At 45.2% G+C, this 19,617-nt stretch overlaps 1 protein-coding gene across 6 annotated transcripts in view; it reads right to left on the bottom strand.

Annotated features, from left to right (window-relative positions):
* The window catches only part of dock9b (dedicator of cytokinesis 9b), a 298,109-nt gene that overhangs the window by 76,305 nt on the left and 202,187 nt on the right, over nucleotides 1-19,617 (bottom strand). For all 6 annotated transcript variants that reach the window (XR_005944397.1, XM_041198638.1, XM_041198635.1 and 3 more), the window contains exons 29-33: nucleotides 18,085-18,168; nucleotides 17,627-17,738; nucleotides 8,701-8,879; nucleotides 5,077-5,193; nucleotides 1,036-1,159 (exon numbers count right to left, since the gene is read on the bottom strand). Coding sequence is in view for 5 of the 6 variants with exons in the window: in XM_041198638.1 (XP_041054572.1) it covers nucleotides 1,036-1,159; nucleotides 5,077-5,193; nucleotides 8,701-8,879; nucleotides 17,627-17,738; nucleotides 18,085-18,168 (616 nt within the window). In the remaining variant the exon portion in view is untranslated. The remainder of the gene's footprint in view (nucleotides 1-1,035; nucleotides 1,160-5,076; nucleotides 5,194-8,700; nucleotides 8,880-17,626; nucleotides 17,739-18,084; nucleotides 18,169-19,617) is intronic.

Raw genomic sequence — 19,617 nt, forward strand, 5'->3', positions numbered from 1 at the left:
AGAAGAACGAGAGGTGACCTTATTGCAACATATCAGATTCTGGGGGGACTGACAGGGTAGATGCTGAGAGGAAGTTTCCCCTTGTGAGGGGATCTCGAACAAGGGGGCACATGTTAAAGATAAGGGGTCTCCCATTTAAAACGGAGATGAGGAGGAATTTCTTCTCTCTGAGGGTCGTTAGTCTTTGGAATTCTCTCCCCCAGACAGCAGTGGGGGCTGGGTCATCGAATATATCCAAGGCTGAGTCAGACAGAATTTTGAGTGACAAAGGAGTCAAGGGTTATGGGGGCCAGGCAGGAAAGTGGAGTTAAACTCACATCCAATCAGCAATGATCTTACTGAACAGCAGAGCAGGCTTAAAGGGCCAAATGGCCTAATCCTGGTTCTTATGTTCTTAAGGAGAGAGGAAATAAAGGAACAAGGAAAAAGGAGAGAAAGAAACAGAGAGGGAAAAGAGAAAGATTGTTCAGCGTCTCTTGAGACCTCAGGACATGCCAAAGCCCTTCCCAGCCAATGAAACACTTTTGAAGTTCAGTCACTGTTGAAATGCAGGAAACTCGGCAGCCAATGTGTGCACAGCAAGATCCCACAAGAGTTGTGGTAATGACCCAGATACTTTGGACTTTTAAAATAGGTGGGTTGAAGGATAAACATTGGCCCAGGACAAGAAGGAAGAATAGTGGCTATGTGATCTTTCACATCTACCTGTCACGGGGCCTTGGTTTCATGTCTATTCCAAAAGATGGCATCTCCGGCAGTGCAGCACTCCTTCAGTACTGCACTGGGAGTGTCAGTTGACACTGCTGTGCTCAACTCTCTGGGTCTGGGGCTCGAACCTACAACCTTCTGACTCAGGCGACAGCATTACCAGCTGAGCTACAGAACTAGCAGTGGCACCGTCATGAAGTGTATCACACGCGTATGCAGCGGATCAAGATTAACCTGCTGCGTACAGGCTTATCGTAAACTCAAGTCCACGCAAATAGAGTCCGGTACAACTGAAAACCAGAGGCTGACTTTGCACCAGTGTCTCACCTGTTCCAGAAATAACACCAAACACATCCTTGTGGATACTGTTATCCAGTGTGCTTCCTGGTTTCTGAGGAGTCAGCATGGCACCGCCTGTTTGTAAGCTGAACGATGAATCTTCTTTTCCACTCTAGATCAAAACACAAAATAATTTATTTGTACCTCGGCATCTCTCCCTCCCGTCCTTAAAACCTCGCTCTTACACCAAGCTTTTCCTCACCTGTCCCGATACCTCCTCCTTGGGGTCAAACGGCGTTTAATAACACTCCTGTGACGCACCTTGGCATGTTTTACTAAGTCAAAGGCACTATATAAATATAAGTTGTTGTTTAATCAATCAAGCCCTCCACCCCATTTCAAACCGTCCTCTCTCCTCTCCACCACTCCCATTTACCCTGCCTCTGTACTGCCTTAAAATCCATGAAATCTTTGAATTCTTCCAGTTCTAATGAAAGGGCATTGACCTAAAGCATTAACTCTGTTTCCCTCCCCGCAGAAGGCACCTTGACCTGCTGAGTGTTGCCAGAATTTTCTGCTTATATTTTGTTGTTATTTTAGCAAGCCCTCTCTTACCTAAGATACGCTTCCATGTCTTCCACTTGCAACTATAGAAATGAAGCTGAAGGGGGACCCATGGTAAAGTTTACTCATTACACAGCAATCAAATCCCTAATTTTCGGCAAACAAAAGGAAGATGTTCAAGTCTTGTGCCTTTTTTCAATTACCCGGGAGCGTGGGGAGCCCATCATTCCCCATTTGATTCTCCTTGGCAACGCTTCAGCCAGAGTTGACCTGCCAACCAATCAACACCTTTTTCTCCTGTAGTATAAATTGTTGTGGTCATTTGAAATTTGGCATTCTTGTGTTTGTCCTGATGACTGCAAGATGAAAAGCTTTAGCAACGTGTCTCTCTTTTCAGCAATATTCAAATCCCTAATACCAATTCCCCAGTTGATACGACTTAAAATCAACCGAAACATTTCAAACTAAAAACAGGACTTCCATCCATAAACCTCTCTGCCTCGCTTTCCTATCAACATCCTGGGGGTTACCATTGACCAGAAACTGAACTGGACTAGCCATATGAATACTGTGGCCACAAGAGCAGGTCAGAAGCTGGGAATTCTGCATCGAGTATCTAACTTCCTGACTCCCCAAAGCCTGTCCACCATCTACAAGGCACAAGTCAGGAGTATGATGGAATACTCTCCGCTTGCCTGGATGAGTGCAGCTCCAACAACACTCAAAAAGTTCAACATCATCCAGGACAAAGCATCCCACTTGGTTAGCACCCCATCCACAAACATTCACTCTCTCCACCACCGACGCACAGTAGCAGCAGTGTGTGTACCATCTACAAGGTGCGTTGCAGTAACTCACCAAGCCTCCTTAGACAGCACCTTCCAAACCTGTGACCTCTACCACCTAGAAGGACAAGGGCAGCAGACGCATGGGAACACCACCACCTGCAAGTTGCCCCCCAAGTCCCACACCACCCTGCCTTGGAAATATATCGCCGTTCCTTCACTGTCGCTGGGTCAAAACTTTGGAACTCCCTCCCAAACAGCACTGTGGGTGTACCTCCTTGGGCTGCAACAGTTCAAAAAGGCAGCACGCCACCACCTTCTCAAGGGCAATTAGGGTTGGGCAATAAATGTTGGCCTAGCCAGCAATGCCCAGATCCTGTGAAAGAATATAAAAAAGACCCTCTATAAAACCTTTGACCGACCTTCTGCAACCTGTCCCAATATCTCTTTATGTGGTTCCCTGTCAAATTTTGTCCGTCACACTCTCCTCTGAAGTGTGCGGAAACCTTTTAACATGTTAAGGTGCTATATAAATGCAAGTTGCTGTTCAAAAAAAAAACTCGAGGCATTAGGAATGCAATAACGGTTATATTAAAGTCCACATCTGAATCAGTGCAGACAAATGGTCATCGTCCTGAAATGTTAACCCTGCTTCTCTCTCCACCGATGCTGCCTGACCTGCTGAGTATTTCCAGCAATTTTGTCTTTATTCCAGATCTCCAGCAGTGTGTTACTTTCTTTTTTTATTCATCATCTTACAGGCAATGAAATACTTCTGAAGCGTAGTCACTGTTGTAATGTAGGAAACTTGGCAGCCAATTTGTGCACAGCAAGCTCCCACACACAGCAATGTAAAACAAACTAACAGCCCAAAAGAGTTGTTTTGTCACTTTACTCACCAGCATATGCATTTTTACAACAACTTGCATTTAGATAGCCCCTTTAACTGAGCAAAACGTCTCCAGGTGCTTGACAGGAGCATTTAAGCAGTGTTACAAGAGGTGGTGATATAGCGGTAATATACTAGCAATGGACTAGTACAAAGAACAAAGAAAAGTACAGCACAAGAACAGGCCCTTCGGCCCTCCAAGCCTGCGCCGATCATATTGCCCGTCAACTAAAACATCTTGCACTTCCGGGGTCCATTTCCCTCTATTCCCATCCTATTCATGTATTTGTCAAGCTGTCTCTTAAAAACCACTATCATACCTGCTTCCACCACCTCCTCTGGCAGCGAATTCCAGACACTCACTACCCTCTGCGTAAAAAACTTGCCTTGCACATCTCCTCTAAAGTTTTCTCCTCTCACCTTAAATCTAAGTCCCCTAGTAATTGACTCTTCCAACCTGGGATAAAGCTTCTGACTATCTACTCTGTCCATGCCACTCATAATTTTGTAAATGTCTATCAAGTCGCCCCTCAATCTCCGTCGCTCTAGTGAGAACAATCCGAGTTTCTCCAACCTCTCCTCATAGCTAATAACCTCCAGACCAGGCAGCATCCTGGTAAACCTCCTCTGCACCCTCTCCAACACCTCCATATCCTTCTGGTAATGTGGCGACCAGAATTGCAAGCAATATTCCAAGTGTGGCCTAACCAAGGTTCTATACAGCTGCAGCATGATTTCCCAGCTTTTATATTCAAATCCAGAGTCCCAGGCTAATGCTCTAGGGACACGGGTTCAAATCCCACCACGGCAGCTGGTGGAATTTAAATTCAATATAAAACTAGTTTCCATAATGGTGACCATGACAACTATCATCGGTTGTTATATTTATAAAAAACCATCTGGTTCACTAATGTCCTTTAGGGAAGGAAATCTGCCATCCTTATCCAGTCTGGCCCATATGTGACTCCAGACCCACAGCAATGTGGTCGACTCTTAACTGCCCTGTGAACTGGCCTAGCAAGCCACTCGGTTCAAGGGCAATTAGGGATGGGCAACAAATGCTGGGCTTCCTGAGGTGCCCAGAGCTGAATGCAAATTCACTCCCAATGTAAAACAAAAAACAGAAACAGAAATACCTGGAAAAACTCAGCAGGTCTGGCAGCATCGGCGGAGAAGAGCACAGTTGACGTTTCGAGTCCTCATGACCCTTCAACAGAACTGAGGAAAAATAGGAAAGGGGTTTACTTAGTTCTGTTGAAGAGTCATACGGACTCAAAATGTCAATTGTACTCTTCTCCGCCGATGCTGCCACACCTGCTGAGTTTTTCCAGGTATTTCTGTTTCTGTTTTTGTTTTGGATTTCCAGCATCCGCAGTTTTTTGTTTTTATTTTTTTTCACTCCCAATGTGCTCTAACCGGAACTTTCCTAATTTCCACTCCTTTGTCTTCCAGCACCTTAAGGATAAAGGCCAACAGTCCATTAACCTTCCGAATTAGTTTTTGTACCTGTCCACTAACTTTAAGCAGTTTGTGCTATTTGGACACCTGATCCTCTTCCTGTTCTTCCACAGTTCCAATATTGCCACCGTTGTTAAACACTGCGATTTATCAAAGTTAATGAGCTTACACTTGCCCACGTTAAACTGTAGCTGCCACAGGTCTCCCCACTCAACGTCCACTGATTTTATTCCACACTTTGCAAACTTACAACCACTACATCAATGAGTTCACAACCTGCAACATGGACCAGGCAACGCTGGGCGGAGCCCAGAAATGGAAAGAGGAGGAACAGTGCAGAATGAAAACAAATCGCCAGCCTCCCAGAGCGACTGGGCGGACAATGCTACTCACGTTGCTGGACTGGTTCATAGGGAATGGGGAGCAGTCCTTCACGTTGATGCGCTGCACATTTTCAAGCAGGAGGCCAAAGAGAGGGAAGTACAAAGTGGCAATTCTGGCCTGCTGACTCTGGAAAGGAAAGAATGAGGATCACGATGAGAAATCGATTCTGGAAGCCAACAATGGCTGCACTCGCACTGGGACACCGCACGTCCATTAATCTCAACAATGGAGCATTTAAAGGAAAGACTTGCATTTATATAGCGCCTTTCACGATGTCTCAAAGTGCTTTACAGCCAATCAAGTGCTTTTGAACTGTGGCCACTGTTTGATGTAGGGAATGTGGCAGCCAATTTGTGCACAGCAAGCTCCCACAAACAGCAATGTGATAATGACCAGATAATCTGCTTTTTTGTGATGTTGATTAAAGGGTAAATATTGACCAGGGCACCTGGGAGAGTTTCCCTGCTCTTCTTCGAAATAGTGCTGTGATCTTTTACAGCCACCTGCGGGGGGACAGGCGGGGCCTGTGACAGTGTAGTGCTCCCTCAGTACTGCGCTGGATTATCAGCCTAGATTTTTTGTGCTAAAGTCTCTGCACCCAGAACCTTCTGACTCAGAGGCGAGAGTGCTACCCATTGAGCCATGACAAAAGAAGCCATTCTGCCCTCAGTTTGGGTGTAGCCTCGGGATTCAAGGTCCATTTATGTGTGGGATTCGGAAGTCCCCATTACAGCAAGACAGTCATGGGAAATACATTCTCCACAAGGAACTCAATCCAAAATACAAAAACTCCATCTGCTTTGCAACTTAATTTCTAATGAACTGGAATGTGCTACCCGAAAGGTCAACAGAAATAGATTCAACAGCTCATTTCAAAAGGGGATCAATAAGTAGTTGCATTGGAGAAACCTTATTGGGCTTTTGTGGGAGGTAGATCAAAGCAGATTCACTGGGGCGAATCCTGGGATGAAGGGACCTTATGAGGAAAGGTTTGGCCGATACTCATTCGAGTTCGGAAGAATGAGAGATGATCTTATTGAAGAGTGTAGGATTCTGAGGGGGCTTGACAAGGTGGATGCTGAGAGAATGGTTCCCCTCACAGGAGAATCTCAAACTAAAGAGGCACATTTCCAAAATAAGGGGTTTATCATTTAAGACGGAGAAAAGGAGGAATTTCTTCTCTCAGAACCTCACTGCTGTTTGGAATTCTCTCCCCCCGGAGAGCAGTGGAGGCTGAGTCATTGAATATATTCAAGGCTGAGTTAGACGGGTTTGTTGATTGACGAGGATTATGGGGGACAAGCAGGCAGGAGTTAGGGCCACCATCAGATCAGCCATGATCTTACTGAATGGCCGAGCAAGCTCGATGGGCTGAATTGCCTACTCCTGCTCCTATTTCTTAACTTATTAAATAGCAGGGGCAGTGGATCGCTAATTGGATAGCTCTTTCAAAGACACGGTGGGCCGAATGACTTCTTTCCGTACTGTGAGATTTTGCTCTTTTGATTCAGAATTGATCCAAGATGTCGTAACTCTGATTGGCCACTAGAAGGAGCACTAGTGTCGATATTTTTCAATTCATTCGCAGGATGTGGGTATATCCCAGGACAGCCAGCAGTTGTTGGCTATCCTGAGAAACCGAACAACAGTAGATTCCTAGTGACCCCCATGTCAAACTGGCTTCTGCTTTTCACAAGTAGCTGCAAAATCTGCAAGTCTGCGGTAGGGACAGAATGGGAGGTCTGGAAAGGAAAGCCACTTGCTTTTTACCTTCCACCAATTATGAAGTTGACTTGTGGCTTTCCGTTTGAACTGCTGCAACACTACGTGCGTCCACCAGGTGGCAAGACTGAGCTACGAACGGCACGAGGGCAAACTGAATAACATCGGAGATGCTACAAATGTGAAATAAAATACTGGACGACTGCTCTCGTCCAGTTTAAAATGGATCAAAAACTGCTTTTACAAATGAGATTCTGAAAAACAAAAACAATCCCTCCTGGTTCCATCAAGTTGGCGAAGGAAGCCTCAGATTAACACAGGAGTCATCGAATTGTATAGCATGGGAGGAGGCCATTTGGCCCATCATGCCTGTACTGTCTCTTTGAAAGAGCTAGTCAATTAATCCCATTCCCCCTGCTCTTTCCCCATAGCCCTGCAATCTTCATTTCCTTTGCAATCTTTACTCCTTTGTCCAGGTGTTGGAAGGTGGGGTTCGAAAGGGTGGCCAGTTTCTTTTCCAGCCGGTGCTGGATGGGCTGAATGGCCTCTTTCGATGCCATAACTTTGCTGTGGCTCTTTCTTAAGTATTTATCCAACTCCCCTTTTGAAAGTTATTAATAAACCTGCTTCCACCACCCTTTCAGCCAGCACATTCCAGGTCAGAACAACTCGCTGTGTTAAGAAATTCTCATCTCTCCTCTGTTTCCCTTGCCAATGACCTTCAATCTGTGCCCCTCCGGTTACCAATCCTCCTCCCAGCTTTGGGGAGTTGGGAGGTGAGTTACTGGCCACAGAATTCCCAGCCTCTGACCAGCTCTTAAAGTCATAGCATTTATATGGTGCATTTATGCAATTAAGCAGATATTAAATTCATTGGGGATTTTTTGCGGTACTTAGTACTCTGTATCCTAGAGTAGTTATTGAAGCTGACTCTAAATGGTCTCATTCCCTTTATGTATCCAATAGTTTAGAGCGAGAGGAAGCAGCCATTGCTGTTCACTTGAGTATTGGCATAAAGGGGGTAGTAGGAGACCTCGACAGGTGGAAAATTGGAGATTACTGAGCTTTAGAATGGGGATGAGTGAGGGAATAGTGTGTCCAATAGAAACAGAAATTAAAGGCTTCAGCTGCCTGGGCCCTAAGCTCTGGAATTCCCTCCCTGAACATCACCGCCTCTCTCTCCTCCTTCAAGATGCTCCTTAAAGCCAACCTCTTTGAACAAGCTTTCGTTAACCTGTCCTAATATGTCATGTGGCTTAAGAGTCAAATTCTGTTTGATGTTTTAGCACATTAAAGGCGCTATGTAAATGTGAGTTGTTACTCTAAGCACTGGGGGAGTGGGAATGAGAAACCAGTGTAGTGTGAACTCCCCTTCTCTTTGAGGTTTGTCCCTGTCAGTTATCTTCTCCCACCAGTAGGAGGTGCTGACTCTTTATTGGGATGTTGCTGCACAGGCACAGGGCACTTTTGCTCAACGAACCCTCTGTTTGACAATGTTCGAAATGCAGGTCCCTTTGAGAGTAAAACCAGGAAGGCTTCAGGGTGAATTGAGAGCAGGTGATGCTCACTGAAGCCTGTACTCAAGAGCTAGGTTTCTATCCAGTAAAAACAGGGTTGTTTCTGGACAAGGAAAAAGATTCAAAAGGGAAGAGTGGAAATTGGTATTTGTGCTGAACTATAGTTTAACAATAAAACAGTTGTGATTCACAGAAAGTCGTCTGCTGCCTGATTCGCTAAACATTTATCCACCTGTGACACACATTCATAAGACTGCACTATATATTTATATTTTTTAAAGTCTTTCATAAGAGAGAGGTCAACACTTTCCGCTCTAACACATTTGCCTAAAACCCAACAGAGATCTTTCCTTCTCCACCTGCCCTGAGGCTGTGTCGGGCCACTCTTGCGTACCTTGGCTGTGTATCGATCGTCGAAGGTGTGTTTAATCATCAAACTCTTTAACACGCTGATCGCAATCTGACGCACATCTCTGTACTCCTGCAACGCGCTGCCAACCTCCCTGAGCAACAACCCCACCAAGAAATGGTTCTTGCAGAAGTCATCGGTCAGTGTAAAATCAAGCTGCAAGTCTGCAGAGTTAAAACAGCAAAGACAAACGGGGTAATTCTAAAAACGTACGTTCTCTGAAATCTGACCACTCCACAAAAATAAACATCAACATTGGAAATTTAAATACAGGGTACAGAAATCATTCAGGCCGGCTGTAATTAAACCCTTCAAGCCTTTCTTACAGACTTAAGGAGCCTTAGTCATAACAACCCAAAACAGAAAATGCTGGCAAAACTCAGCAGGTCTAACAGCATCTGTGGAGAGAGAAAACAGAGTTAACGTTTCGAGTCCGTATGACTCTTCTTCCGAAGGAGCGTCATAACGATTCGAAATGTTAACTGTTATTTCTTCCTCTCCACAGATGCTGTTAGGCCAGAGTTTCTCCAGCATTTTCTGTTTTTGGTTCCGATTTCTAGCATCCGCAGTATCTTGCTTTTATCTTAGTCATATAGGAATCCGGGCCGTACCATTTCATTTCTCTCAAAGTTGGGACATGGCAATTGTTTGGCTCCTTCATGGGCACATTGTTAGTCGGTGGGTTTGATTCCATAAGATTCTCTAACAAAACATCACTGTCGGCACAACAGTTTCTCATCTGGAAACACACACTCACTCAGAGAGTCGGCACCTCCTCCAGGCAGCTTTCCATCTCTCCCCACACCCACCCTCCACATCGTTGTCAAGCTACAAACCAAACAAAGCTGGGAGGGGCGTCCTTACCTGAACGGACAAGCAGGAATACGAGCTGAACAGAATTCAGATTTAAGCCTCCCCCGGGCCAGTCCGCAAGCTCTATAATCATTTTGTTATCGTCATGGAGTCAGAAGGTAGTGAAGGAGGTTATTAGGCTCGTTGTCCCTGTGCTGGCTCCTTGAAGGAGCTTTCCAATTAGTCCCACTCACCCTTCTCTTCCCCCACGGCCTTACAATTCTCTTTCCTTTCCAAGTATTTAATCCAATTCCCATTTTGAAAGTTCCTATCGAATCTGCTTCCACCGCCCTTTCAGGCAGCACCTTCCAGATCACAACAACTCGCTGTGTGAAGAAACAACCACAAGGTGATGTAAAAATTGGGTCAAGTCTTACAGGTACAAGGCTCATGAAGGGGTTTTGATAGCGCAAATAAGGAGAAGCTGTTCTGGAAGGTGCTGCCTGAAAGGGCGGTGGAAGCAGGTCCAATAGGACCTTTCGAAAGGGAACTGGATAAATGTGTGAAAAGGAAAAGAGTTGCAGGCAAAGAGCAGGGAGTGGGATTAACCGTATAGCTCTTTCAAAGGACCAGCACAGGCATGATGGGCCGAATGGACTCCTGTTCCATATCATTCACAGACATCGCTTTTTTAAAAATTTGAATAATTATTTAGTAAATAATTATTAAAATTTGATAATAAAGGAACGAGCCAATAAGGCTCCTAAAATTAACTTCAATTGCAGCTGGGATTGAGGCAAAGCAGGGCAGACTCGGATGGGCAGCGACTTTAAGCAGTTGTGCTTTCTGCCTTCTGCTAGTCAAACAGCTCAGGAGCAGGAGACAGGAGGAAGCAACTGGGAAACTTTCACACCATCTTCCTTAGTGTCTCTGCAACATAAAGAGTTAATCGACCCCGGTATTCAGAAGTGAGAGAGAAACAGAAACGCATTCTACACCAGCTGTGGAAAATGGGAAGAAAAATCCTATTCTGCAAAACGTCAGCTTCTAAAGTCGCACTTTGGACAAGGCGTTTTTAATGCTCTTCTGGACGTGCCCTCGCCCACAGTTTCACAAACACTCCTGTTGCAGCTACGCAGGCGGAAGGGCCAGTCACAGCTGAGTCCCGTCAGCCCGAGGCCGCGCAAAGAGCCGGTTCCACTGAACCGTGAGGGGAACCGGTTGTTACAAAGGCACGTCTCCCAACGCGCTGGTCAAAAACGACAAGTTTCTTTCATCCTGACCTTCTGGAAAAATCTGGGTCTGTCTCTCACTGAAAAGCCAGCACCAGCCAAAATACTGCGCAATAATGCACTTTAATCATTAGAACTGCAGGTAGGAACAGGACAAGCATTAATACAGAGGGCGAGTGAACGCAGAACAAACTGCTGCTTGCCCCAACATCAGAAAGGGAAGAATTTTAATCTTGTTTGAGTCAAGTCACCTGCTTTGTGGAATATTAGAAATGTAACAATTCAAATAATCCCAATGTTAAATCAGTGGAATGTATTTAGAAATAACTGCAAGATCTAAGGCAATTTAAGGGAAAAAAATGGTCAAGAAGTAGGTCAGTAATTGAACTATTAAAATACTCCTGCACAAAATAACTAATAAGTTAATAAAAAAATAAACCAATCTTGAGGGTTTATTTTTGGAGGGATAGAATTGAAAGGTAGAAAAGTTCAGTTACGCTTCATGTGAACATTGGTGAGGCCACATTTACAGTATGGGTCCCATTCAGGTCACCACGTTACTAAGAGAATTGCAGAGGCACCACAGAGGGTGTAAAAAAGCCAGAACTGCGAAGTCAGGAGAGGATGAACAGGCTGGCTCGCTTTCCTCTCGAAAGGAGAAGGCTGAGGGGGTTACCTAATTGAGGTCTTTAAAACTATGAAAGATTTTGATAGAGTGGAGACAGAGAGAATGTTTCCTCTTGTGGGGAAGAGCAGAACTAGAGGCCGTCGATACAAGATGGTCAGCAAGAAATCCGATCGGGAATTCAGAAGAAACTTCTTCACCCAGAGAGTGGTGAGAATGTGCAACTCACTACCACAGCGGGTGGTTGAAGAAAATTGTACAGATACACTTGAGGGGAGCTGGATAAGTATATGAGGGGGATAGGGGGGTTACCATGATAGATTTAGATGAGGAACGAAGGGAGGAGGCTCGAGCGGCGGATAAAAACTAGCGTGGACTGGTTGGGCCAATTGGCCTGTTTCTGTTCCAGATGTCCTTTGTAAACACATCAAAAAGGCTTGATTATACACAAAAAACATTGAACCTGTAGACACCATGTGAACTGTACAGGAAGGTACAGTTTCAGCAACCTGCTGCTCTGTCAGAGAACTTTTGACACGTGGGAGAACATCTCGGTGAATATTAGCAGAAATGGGGGGAGGCAGGTGGAGGGAGAGTCAGGAGGAGGGAGAGTCAGGAGGAGGAGGGAGAGTCAGGAGGAGGAGGGAGAGTCAGGAGGAGGAGGGAGAGTCAGGAGGAGGAGGGAGAGTCAGGAGGAGGAGGGAGAGTCAGGAGGAGGAGGGAGAGTCAGGAGGAGGAGGGAGAGTCAGGAGGAGGAGGGAGAGTCAGGAGGAGGAGGGAGAGTCAGGAGGAGGAGGGAGAGTCAGGAGGAGGGAGAGTCAGGAGGAGGGAGAGTCAGGAGGAGGGAGAGTCAGGAGGAGGAGGAGGGAGAGTCAGGAGGAGGAGGAGGGAGAGTCAGGAGGAGGGTGACCCAGGGATTGGCCTTCAGTGGGACAAGAGTTGAAGTACATACAGGGTAGAACCAGAAGGACACAATGGAGTGATCACAGAGCAAAACGTTCCTACAGAGAAACTTGTTCTTAAGCCTTTGGGTCATCTTCAACACTTCAATTATATCAGCTCATAATCTTCGATACTGAGGGGAATACTGCCTAGTTTAAACAGCCTACTTATATAATTTCACTTAGAATGCAATTTCTGCATAAATGACCATCGGAGCTGGCATGTCCTCATCTGCATGGTTACATCTGCATGGTTACAGGTGACAGTAGCAAGCTCGGGGGAGGCATTTACAGAAAACGGAATTAAACAGTTCCACCATCCAGATACAAGGAGACATGATCTAAAAGCAGGAAGCGATATTCACCACAGAAAGTCGGTTCCAGGAATGGTACAAGTGTACAGTCACAGAATCATTTACAGCATAGGAGGAGACCATTCAGCCCATCAAGTCCATGCCTGCTCCCTATAGTGCAATCCAGTCAGTCCCATTCCTCCCCCACTCTATCCCCATAATCCTGCAAGTTTATTTCCCTCAAGTACCCATCCAAATTCCTCCTGAAAATATTAATCTTCTGTGTTCAAGAAGGAAATTGGATCTGCTGTAAAGGATTGAGGACATTGTGTATGACTAGAGGTCTATAAAGACCTTGAGCTTTCTTTCAATTTGTAGAGAGATCAAAAAATTGGACCTTGTTCTGGAAAAGAAAGTCTCATGTTCTCCTCTGCAATGGTTCTTTCTGTAAGAGGTAGAGAAGCACTGACAAAGGATTGAGCATCCCACTCAGTTATGGAGATGAAGCTGGTGTACATACTGAATCTGTTGGTGTACACACCAGTATTTCACAATGGCAAACCACAAGCATCTCAAACACATGCATAAAAAAAACTTGCACTGTTCAAAAATAGATGCAATACATTTTTTTTTTAGACACGTCAAGCCACTCTGTGGTAATAAGCACTGCAAAACCAGGTCAAATCGTACCCGAGAAAAGTGCACACAAGGAGAAACAACCAGCTCTGCGGGAATGGCGAGGTCATGTGCCAAGGGAGATGGAAATCACGCAAAAGCAGCAAAGAGCCATGCAGGAAAACTGGGTCATGGACACATCAGGTACAGTACACATCCCAGCGCTGTTACATATACCATTCCCCAGACTGCCTTCATCAGGATTTAGCCTTACAATGGTGTACGCATCCTTTCAGTGCTGAACATTCCCGGCAGGTTTAAAAACCATCTGACCTCTGCAAAAACGGTGTAGTGTAAACTTTGTACTGCTCGATAGTTTTTTTAATTTTAAAAGTCAGAAATTTGGCTCAGGATTGAAGTGCGCGGGTTTCCACGCATTTTACATTTTAAAAAAATTTTCACGGGATGTGGGCATCGCTGGCTGGGCCAGCATTTGTTGCTCATCCCCAATTGCCCCTTGAGAAGGTGGTGGCGAGCTGCCTTCTTGAACCGCTGCAGTCCATGTGGTGCAGGTACACCCACAGTGCTGTTAGGAAGGGAGTTCAACTTTGACCCAGCGACAGTGAAGGAACGGCGATGTACTTCCAAGTCAGGATGGTGAGTGGCTTGGAGGGGAACTTCCAAGTGGTGATGTTCCCACGTGTCTGCTGCCCTTGTCCTTCTAGATGGAAGGGTCGTGGATCCGGAAGGTGCTGCCTAAGGAGCCTTGGTGAGTTGCTCCAGTGCATCTTGTAGATGGCACACACTGTGCGTCGGTGGGGGAGGGAGTGAATCTTTATGGCGGTGGATGGGGTGCCGATCAAGGGGGTTGCTTTGTCATGGATGGAATTTCTTGAATGTTGGTGGAGCCTCACTCATCCAGGCAAGTGGAGAATATTCCTGACTTGCAGATGGCGGACAAGTTTCATCCTGGTTACTGCACTGAGGGACTTCCACGTCAGGCTGCTTCTCCTGGTCTTCCTCAGCTTTGACAATCATCCCGGTTGATCAGCAATCAGAGGGGCCCTGTTTGGTGAATCTTGCTCCACTTCCACTGGAAGCTGCTGGCAGTCGGTAAGAAGGGACAAAAATATAGCAGCTCCCTGCTCCAATCAGCAGCTTGCATCCCATTCACCCACCCCCATCCTGCTTCATGATTGGACAAGGACTACCAAACTAAAAATTTCCCGAGCAAAACTAAAAGCAACAGAACGAGCATGTAACAAAGTGGGGGATTTAAACGAGACTGTCGAAATTTCATCCTTAAAGCCTCTGTATAAGAGGATAACTCAGTTCCTTTGAGACTGTGGAGCCAGGAAAGGAAGGACATCCAACAGTACAAAGGCTTCTGTTTTCTCTTGCAACAAAGATGTGGAGCCCACGTGCTTGGTCACTGACCTGGAATTGCCCATCCCTAATTGCCCTTGTACTGAGTGGCTTGCCAAGGCCATTTCAGGGGGCAGTTAAGAGTCAGCCACATCGCTGTGGGTCTGGAGCCTCATGTAGGCCAGACCGGGTATGGACGGCAGATTTCCTTCCCTAAAGGACATTAGTGACCCAGGTGGGCATTTTATGAGAATCAATGACAGTTTCATGGTCACCATTACTGAGACTAGTTTTCAATTCCAGATTTAGTTAATTGAATTTAAATTCCACCAGCTGCTGTGGTGGGATCTGAACCCGTGTCCCCACAGCATTAGCCTGGGCCTCTGGATCACTATGCCACCAATCTCCCTGATATATTCCAATTTTTGTGGATCTGTGAGCAAAGTTGAGGTGTGTCTGCAGTTGCCAACCCTCCAGGATTGCCCTGGATTCTTCAGGAATTGCTGTAAGCAGAACCCAGGAAAACAGAGGGCATTAGGAAAAATATATTTCCTTTTCAACACTTTTGTCTACAAGTTATAATAATGTTAGGGATGGGGATGGAAAGAACTGCTTGACTGACATTCAAGAATCATCCAGTCAAGTACAGCCTTGCTAGCTCTCCAATTGGTTGGAAAGCCATTGTTCTATGGTGGTGGACGTTCCGGACAGCCAATGGCTGGGGTGTGGGGGCGGGACGGTTGGAGAGTAGAGGTCATGTGATGAAATCTCCAGGAATACATCCAACGAGAGTTGGCAACCACCAAACCCATGAGAAAAGCATCCAAAAAAAAAAATCGAATGGAGGGGGTTACAAGACTGAGTAGCAGTCAAGAATCATTCACCAATTGGGTAGTGAAAAGTCTGTATTGGCTTTCCAAATGATGAGAGGAGACAGGGCATCGGGGGATGAACACTGAGTGACCAACGGCGGGATAGTTAAGGTCATGTGATGAATCCTGAAGTGTCATTTTAAAAATTTTTCCATCAGATCTGGCCGAGTTGGAATATTTCTAAAGACAAAGCCACGGAGAAACTCCCTCAAGTGTCACTGGTATGTGCTGGGTTACTGACTCCAAAGGCCTGTAAGGCAGGTGAGTTGAGGCACAGAAAACCCACGGCTTGGACCTCAGATGTTCAAGAACGTTTCTTTCATTATCCCTGAAAATAATTTTAGGACCAGTTCCCGATTTATAATCCCCTTTAAATACTGAAAATGCTCACAGTACTCAAAAGGTTACACACACACATGCGCACACGGTAAACAAACACACCCAAATGCAAATAATTGGATTTATTACAAGGAGATCGAATGATTTGTTCACCCAATTGCCAGGAAGCTTCTTTCACCTCTCCCAACATGAGGTATAGTTTTCTCTTTGAAATCCCATAAGTTATCAAATTCAACTTATATATGAATACCCTTTTATTCATTATTGTTTAGCCTTCCCACAATGTTCCTGCCCAATCAGCTTGCGCTTATGAAAATAATTATTGTGGCAGGTTAAAATACACAGTTATCGTTTCTACATGTTGATTATACTACACAGGACAAGGCTGTCTGGCTTGACCAGTCCATGCCAATGTTTATGCTCTATTCAATGCTCCTCCCATCTTTCCTGAGCTCTCATCATAACCTTCTATTCCCTTCTCCCTCATATGTTTATCCTTAAATACATCAATACGATTCACCTCAACTACTCCCTGCGCTAGCGTGTTCCATTCTCACCAATCTCTGGGTAAAGGTTCTCATGAATTCCTCACTGGATTTCTTGGTGACCATCTTTTATTGATGGCCTTCAGTTCTGCTCTTCCCCCACAAGTGGAAACATCTTCTCTGTATCCACTCTATTAAAACCTTTCATAATTTTGGAGACCTCTGATTAGGTCATCCCTCGGCCTCCTTCTCTCTGGAGAAAAGATCTGTTCCTCCTCTCCTGATAGATGTAACCCCACAGTTCTGGCATCATCCTCGTGAATCTTCTTTGCACCCTCTGCTGTGTATCTCTATCGTTTTCATAATGTAGCAACGAGAGCTGTACAGGGTCCTCCAAATCAGGTCTAATCAAGGTTAGATACAAGTTTTGCATAAGTCCTCTACTTTCTACTTCTATCCATCTAGAAATAAACACTAGGGCATGGATTGCTTTGTTTTGGCTCTGTTAAGGCATGTTGCTACTTTCAGTGATTTGTGTATTTGTACTGAGGAGAAAAAAACATTGGCAGGGCTGTGGGGAAAGAGCGGCTGGAGTAAGACTAGTTGAATTGATCTTGTATAGAGCTGGCACAGACACAAAAGGCTGAAAGGTGCGCTGCAACCCTTCTACGATATTCCCTTGGCTCTCCAATTCCATTTAGATCCTTATTTTCCAAGTAGATTGAAAATGAAAAAATTATTATTAAACTATGTTTCGACATTAAAAATAATTGAATACATGAACGACTGTGAGAAGGCAAACGCTCAGCAAAGAGTTATTGGGTGATGCTCATTTGGGAACTGCTAACTTTATGGGACCCCAGCAAGAAAAAAAATCAATGTGAATGGAGATTTGTTGAGTTGTGAACTAAAACTTTCACATAGTAAATAGACTGGGTATAATGATTGTAATCGAGAATTATAACTGCACTTGGCTTTTACATTTTACCTTCCCAATGCCAATACTGGCAGAACAAACTGTTTACGTGAGAGATTTTAGAGTGTAATGTGCTTCCTGGCTGAGCAGACCATCTCTGTAACAAGCAAGCACAATATCCCATATACCTACCTACAGGAGCAGTACATGACTCCACAGTTGGTGAAAGAAATGCTAATTAACAGAAGAGAGAAACAAATTGGGGTGGGGGAAAAGACCACAAAAAGAATGAAGCAATCATTAGCAATGAGCGCTCTTCTAAAAAAAAATAAAGTCAAATTAAAAATTAAATTAAAAATCAGAGCTCTAAGTAGTGCAACAGCCAGCAATTCACACAGTCGTGTGTGTGTGTGTTTTTTTTTAAGAACAAAATTACCTTGATATCTCTGAACTCTGCCTTTTCCAAACGGCATGGGCAGGTTTAGCGGAATGTAATGTTCGTGGTTGCAGATAACCCGCAGAAATTCAAACTTCAGCTCAAACAGTGTCTAAAATGAAACATTTCGGTCAGAGGAGCAGTAATGAGTTTAGTTGCTGTCTGAAACTGTACGTGCAACATTCTGCACCCACCACCTTGCGTTGTGTGGTTGCAACGTGCTGCACAAAACTGATTTCTATACAACGAGGGAAAGTTACTTTACAAAATTCACACGGCATTCCAGCTCAGAATTGCAAACTGTTGAAGGTACTAAACACGTAACCCATAGCACAATCATTTTACGATTACATACAATACATTTATTAACACCAGCGAAGGTCTTGGATCCCCATGGAAAATGCGGGCATGTCAAGAACTATTGCAAAAACTGAGCTAAGGAAGTAATCACGCCAAACCTTTGGGTTTCCTGGACTGAACCACTTCATGTAATTGTTAATTTGCTTGAAGACAAACCCTCTGTCCATCAGCGAGAAGCATCTCTGCAAATTATAAATATACAGAAGGTAAATAATGGTCAGTTGGAAACTTTGTGTTCTGACTGATTTGCCTTCCCCCACACCCACTTCCTAAACTTACCTTCCAAAGGTTATTGAAACGCATGGCGTTGGTGTGACAGTCCCAACCAAATGATCGCACAATGGTTCAAACGTCTTTCCCCCTCCTGGCCTCTCTCCACAACAACAACCTATATTTACACAGTGCCGAATGAAATGAAAAGACCCAGGTCGCTTCACAGGAGCATTACAAAACAAAATATGAGATCGAGCTACACAGGGATATACTGGGTCAGATGAACATTGGCTGGGTCACAGATGTAGGTCTTAAGATGTGTCTGAAAAGAAGGAAAGTGAGGTTGAGAGGCAGAGAGGTGAAGGGATGGAATTCCAGGCTGAGGGTTTTGGCAACTGCAGCACTTGCTTAGCAATAACCTGCTCACTGACGCCCAGTTTGGGTTCCACCAGGGCCACTCAGCTCCTGACCTCACTACAGCCTTGGTCCAAACATGGACAAAAGAGCTGAACTCCTGAGGTGAGGCAAGAGTGACTGCCCTTGACATCAAGGGAGCATTTGGCTAAGTGTGGCATCAAGGAGCCCTAGCAAAACTGAAGTCAATGGGAATCAGGGGAAAACTCTCTGCTGGTTGGAGTGATAGCTAGCACAAAGGAAGATGGTTGTGGTTATTGGAGGTCAATCTTCTCAGTTCCAGGACATCGCTGTAGGAGTTCCTCAGGGTAGTGTCCTCGGCCCAAACATCTTCACCGGCATCATCAATGATCTTTCCTCCATCATAAGGTCAGAAGTGGGGATGTTCGCTGATGACTGCACAATGTTCAGCACCATTCACGGCTCCTCAGATACCACCATCTGCATGGCACAAGTCAGGAGTGTGATGGAATATTCCCCACTTGCTTGCATGAGTGCAGCTCCAACAACACTCAAGAAACTTGACACCATCCAGGACAAAGCAGCCTGCTTGACTGGCACCCCATCCACAAACATTCACTCCTCCACCATCAACATACGGTAGCATCAATGTGTACCATCTACACGATGCACTGCAGGAATTCACCAAGGCTCCTTCAACAGCGCCTTCCAAACCTGTGATCTTTACCATCTAGAAGGACAAGGGGAGCAGAGAGATGGGAACACCACCACCTGGAAGTTCCCCTCCAAGCCACTCACCATCCTGACTTGGAAATATATCGCCGTTCCCTCACTGTCGCTGGGTCAAAATCCTGGAACTCCCTCCCTAACAGCACTGTGGGTGTACCTGCACCACATGGACTGCAGCGGTTCAAGAAGGCAGCTCACCACCACCTTCTCAAGGGGCAACTAGGGATGGGCAATAAATGCTGACCTGGCCAGAATGCCCATGTCCCATGCACAAATAAAAAAAATCTTGTGTCACTACTTTTATCCTTTCACTC

The sequence above is a fragment of the Carcharodon carcharias genome, chromosome 11 (genome assembly GCF_017639515.1).
Source record: "Carcharodon carcharias isolate sCarCar2 chromosome 11, sCarCar2.pri, whole genome shotgun sequence".
Lineage (NCBI taxonomy): Eukaryota > Metazoa > Chordata > Chondrichthyes > Lamniformes > Lamnidae > Carcharodon > Carcharodon carcharias.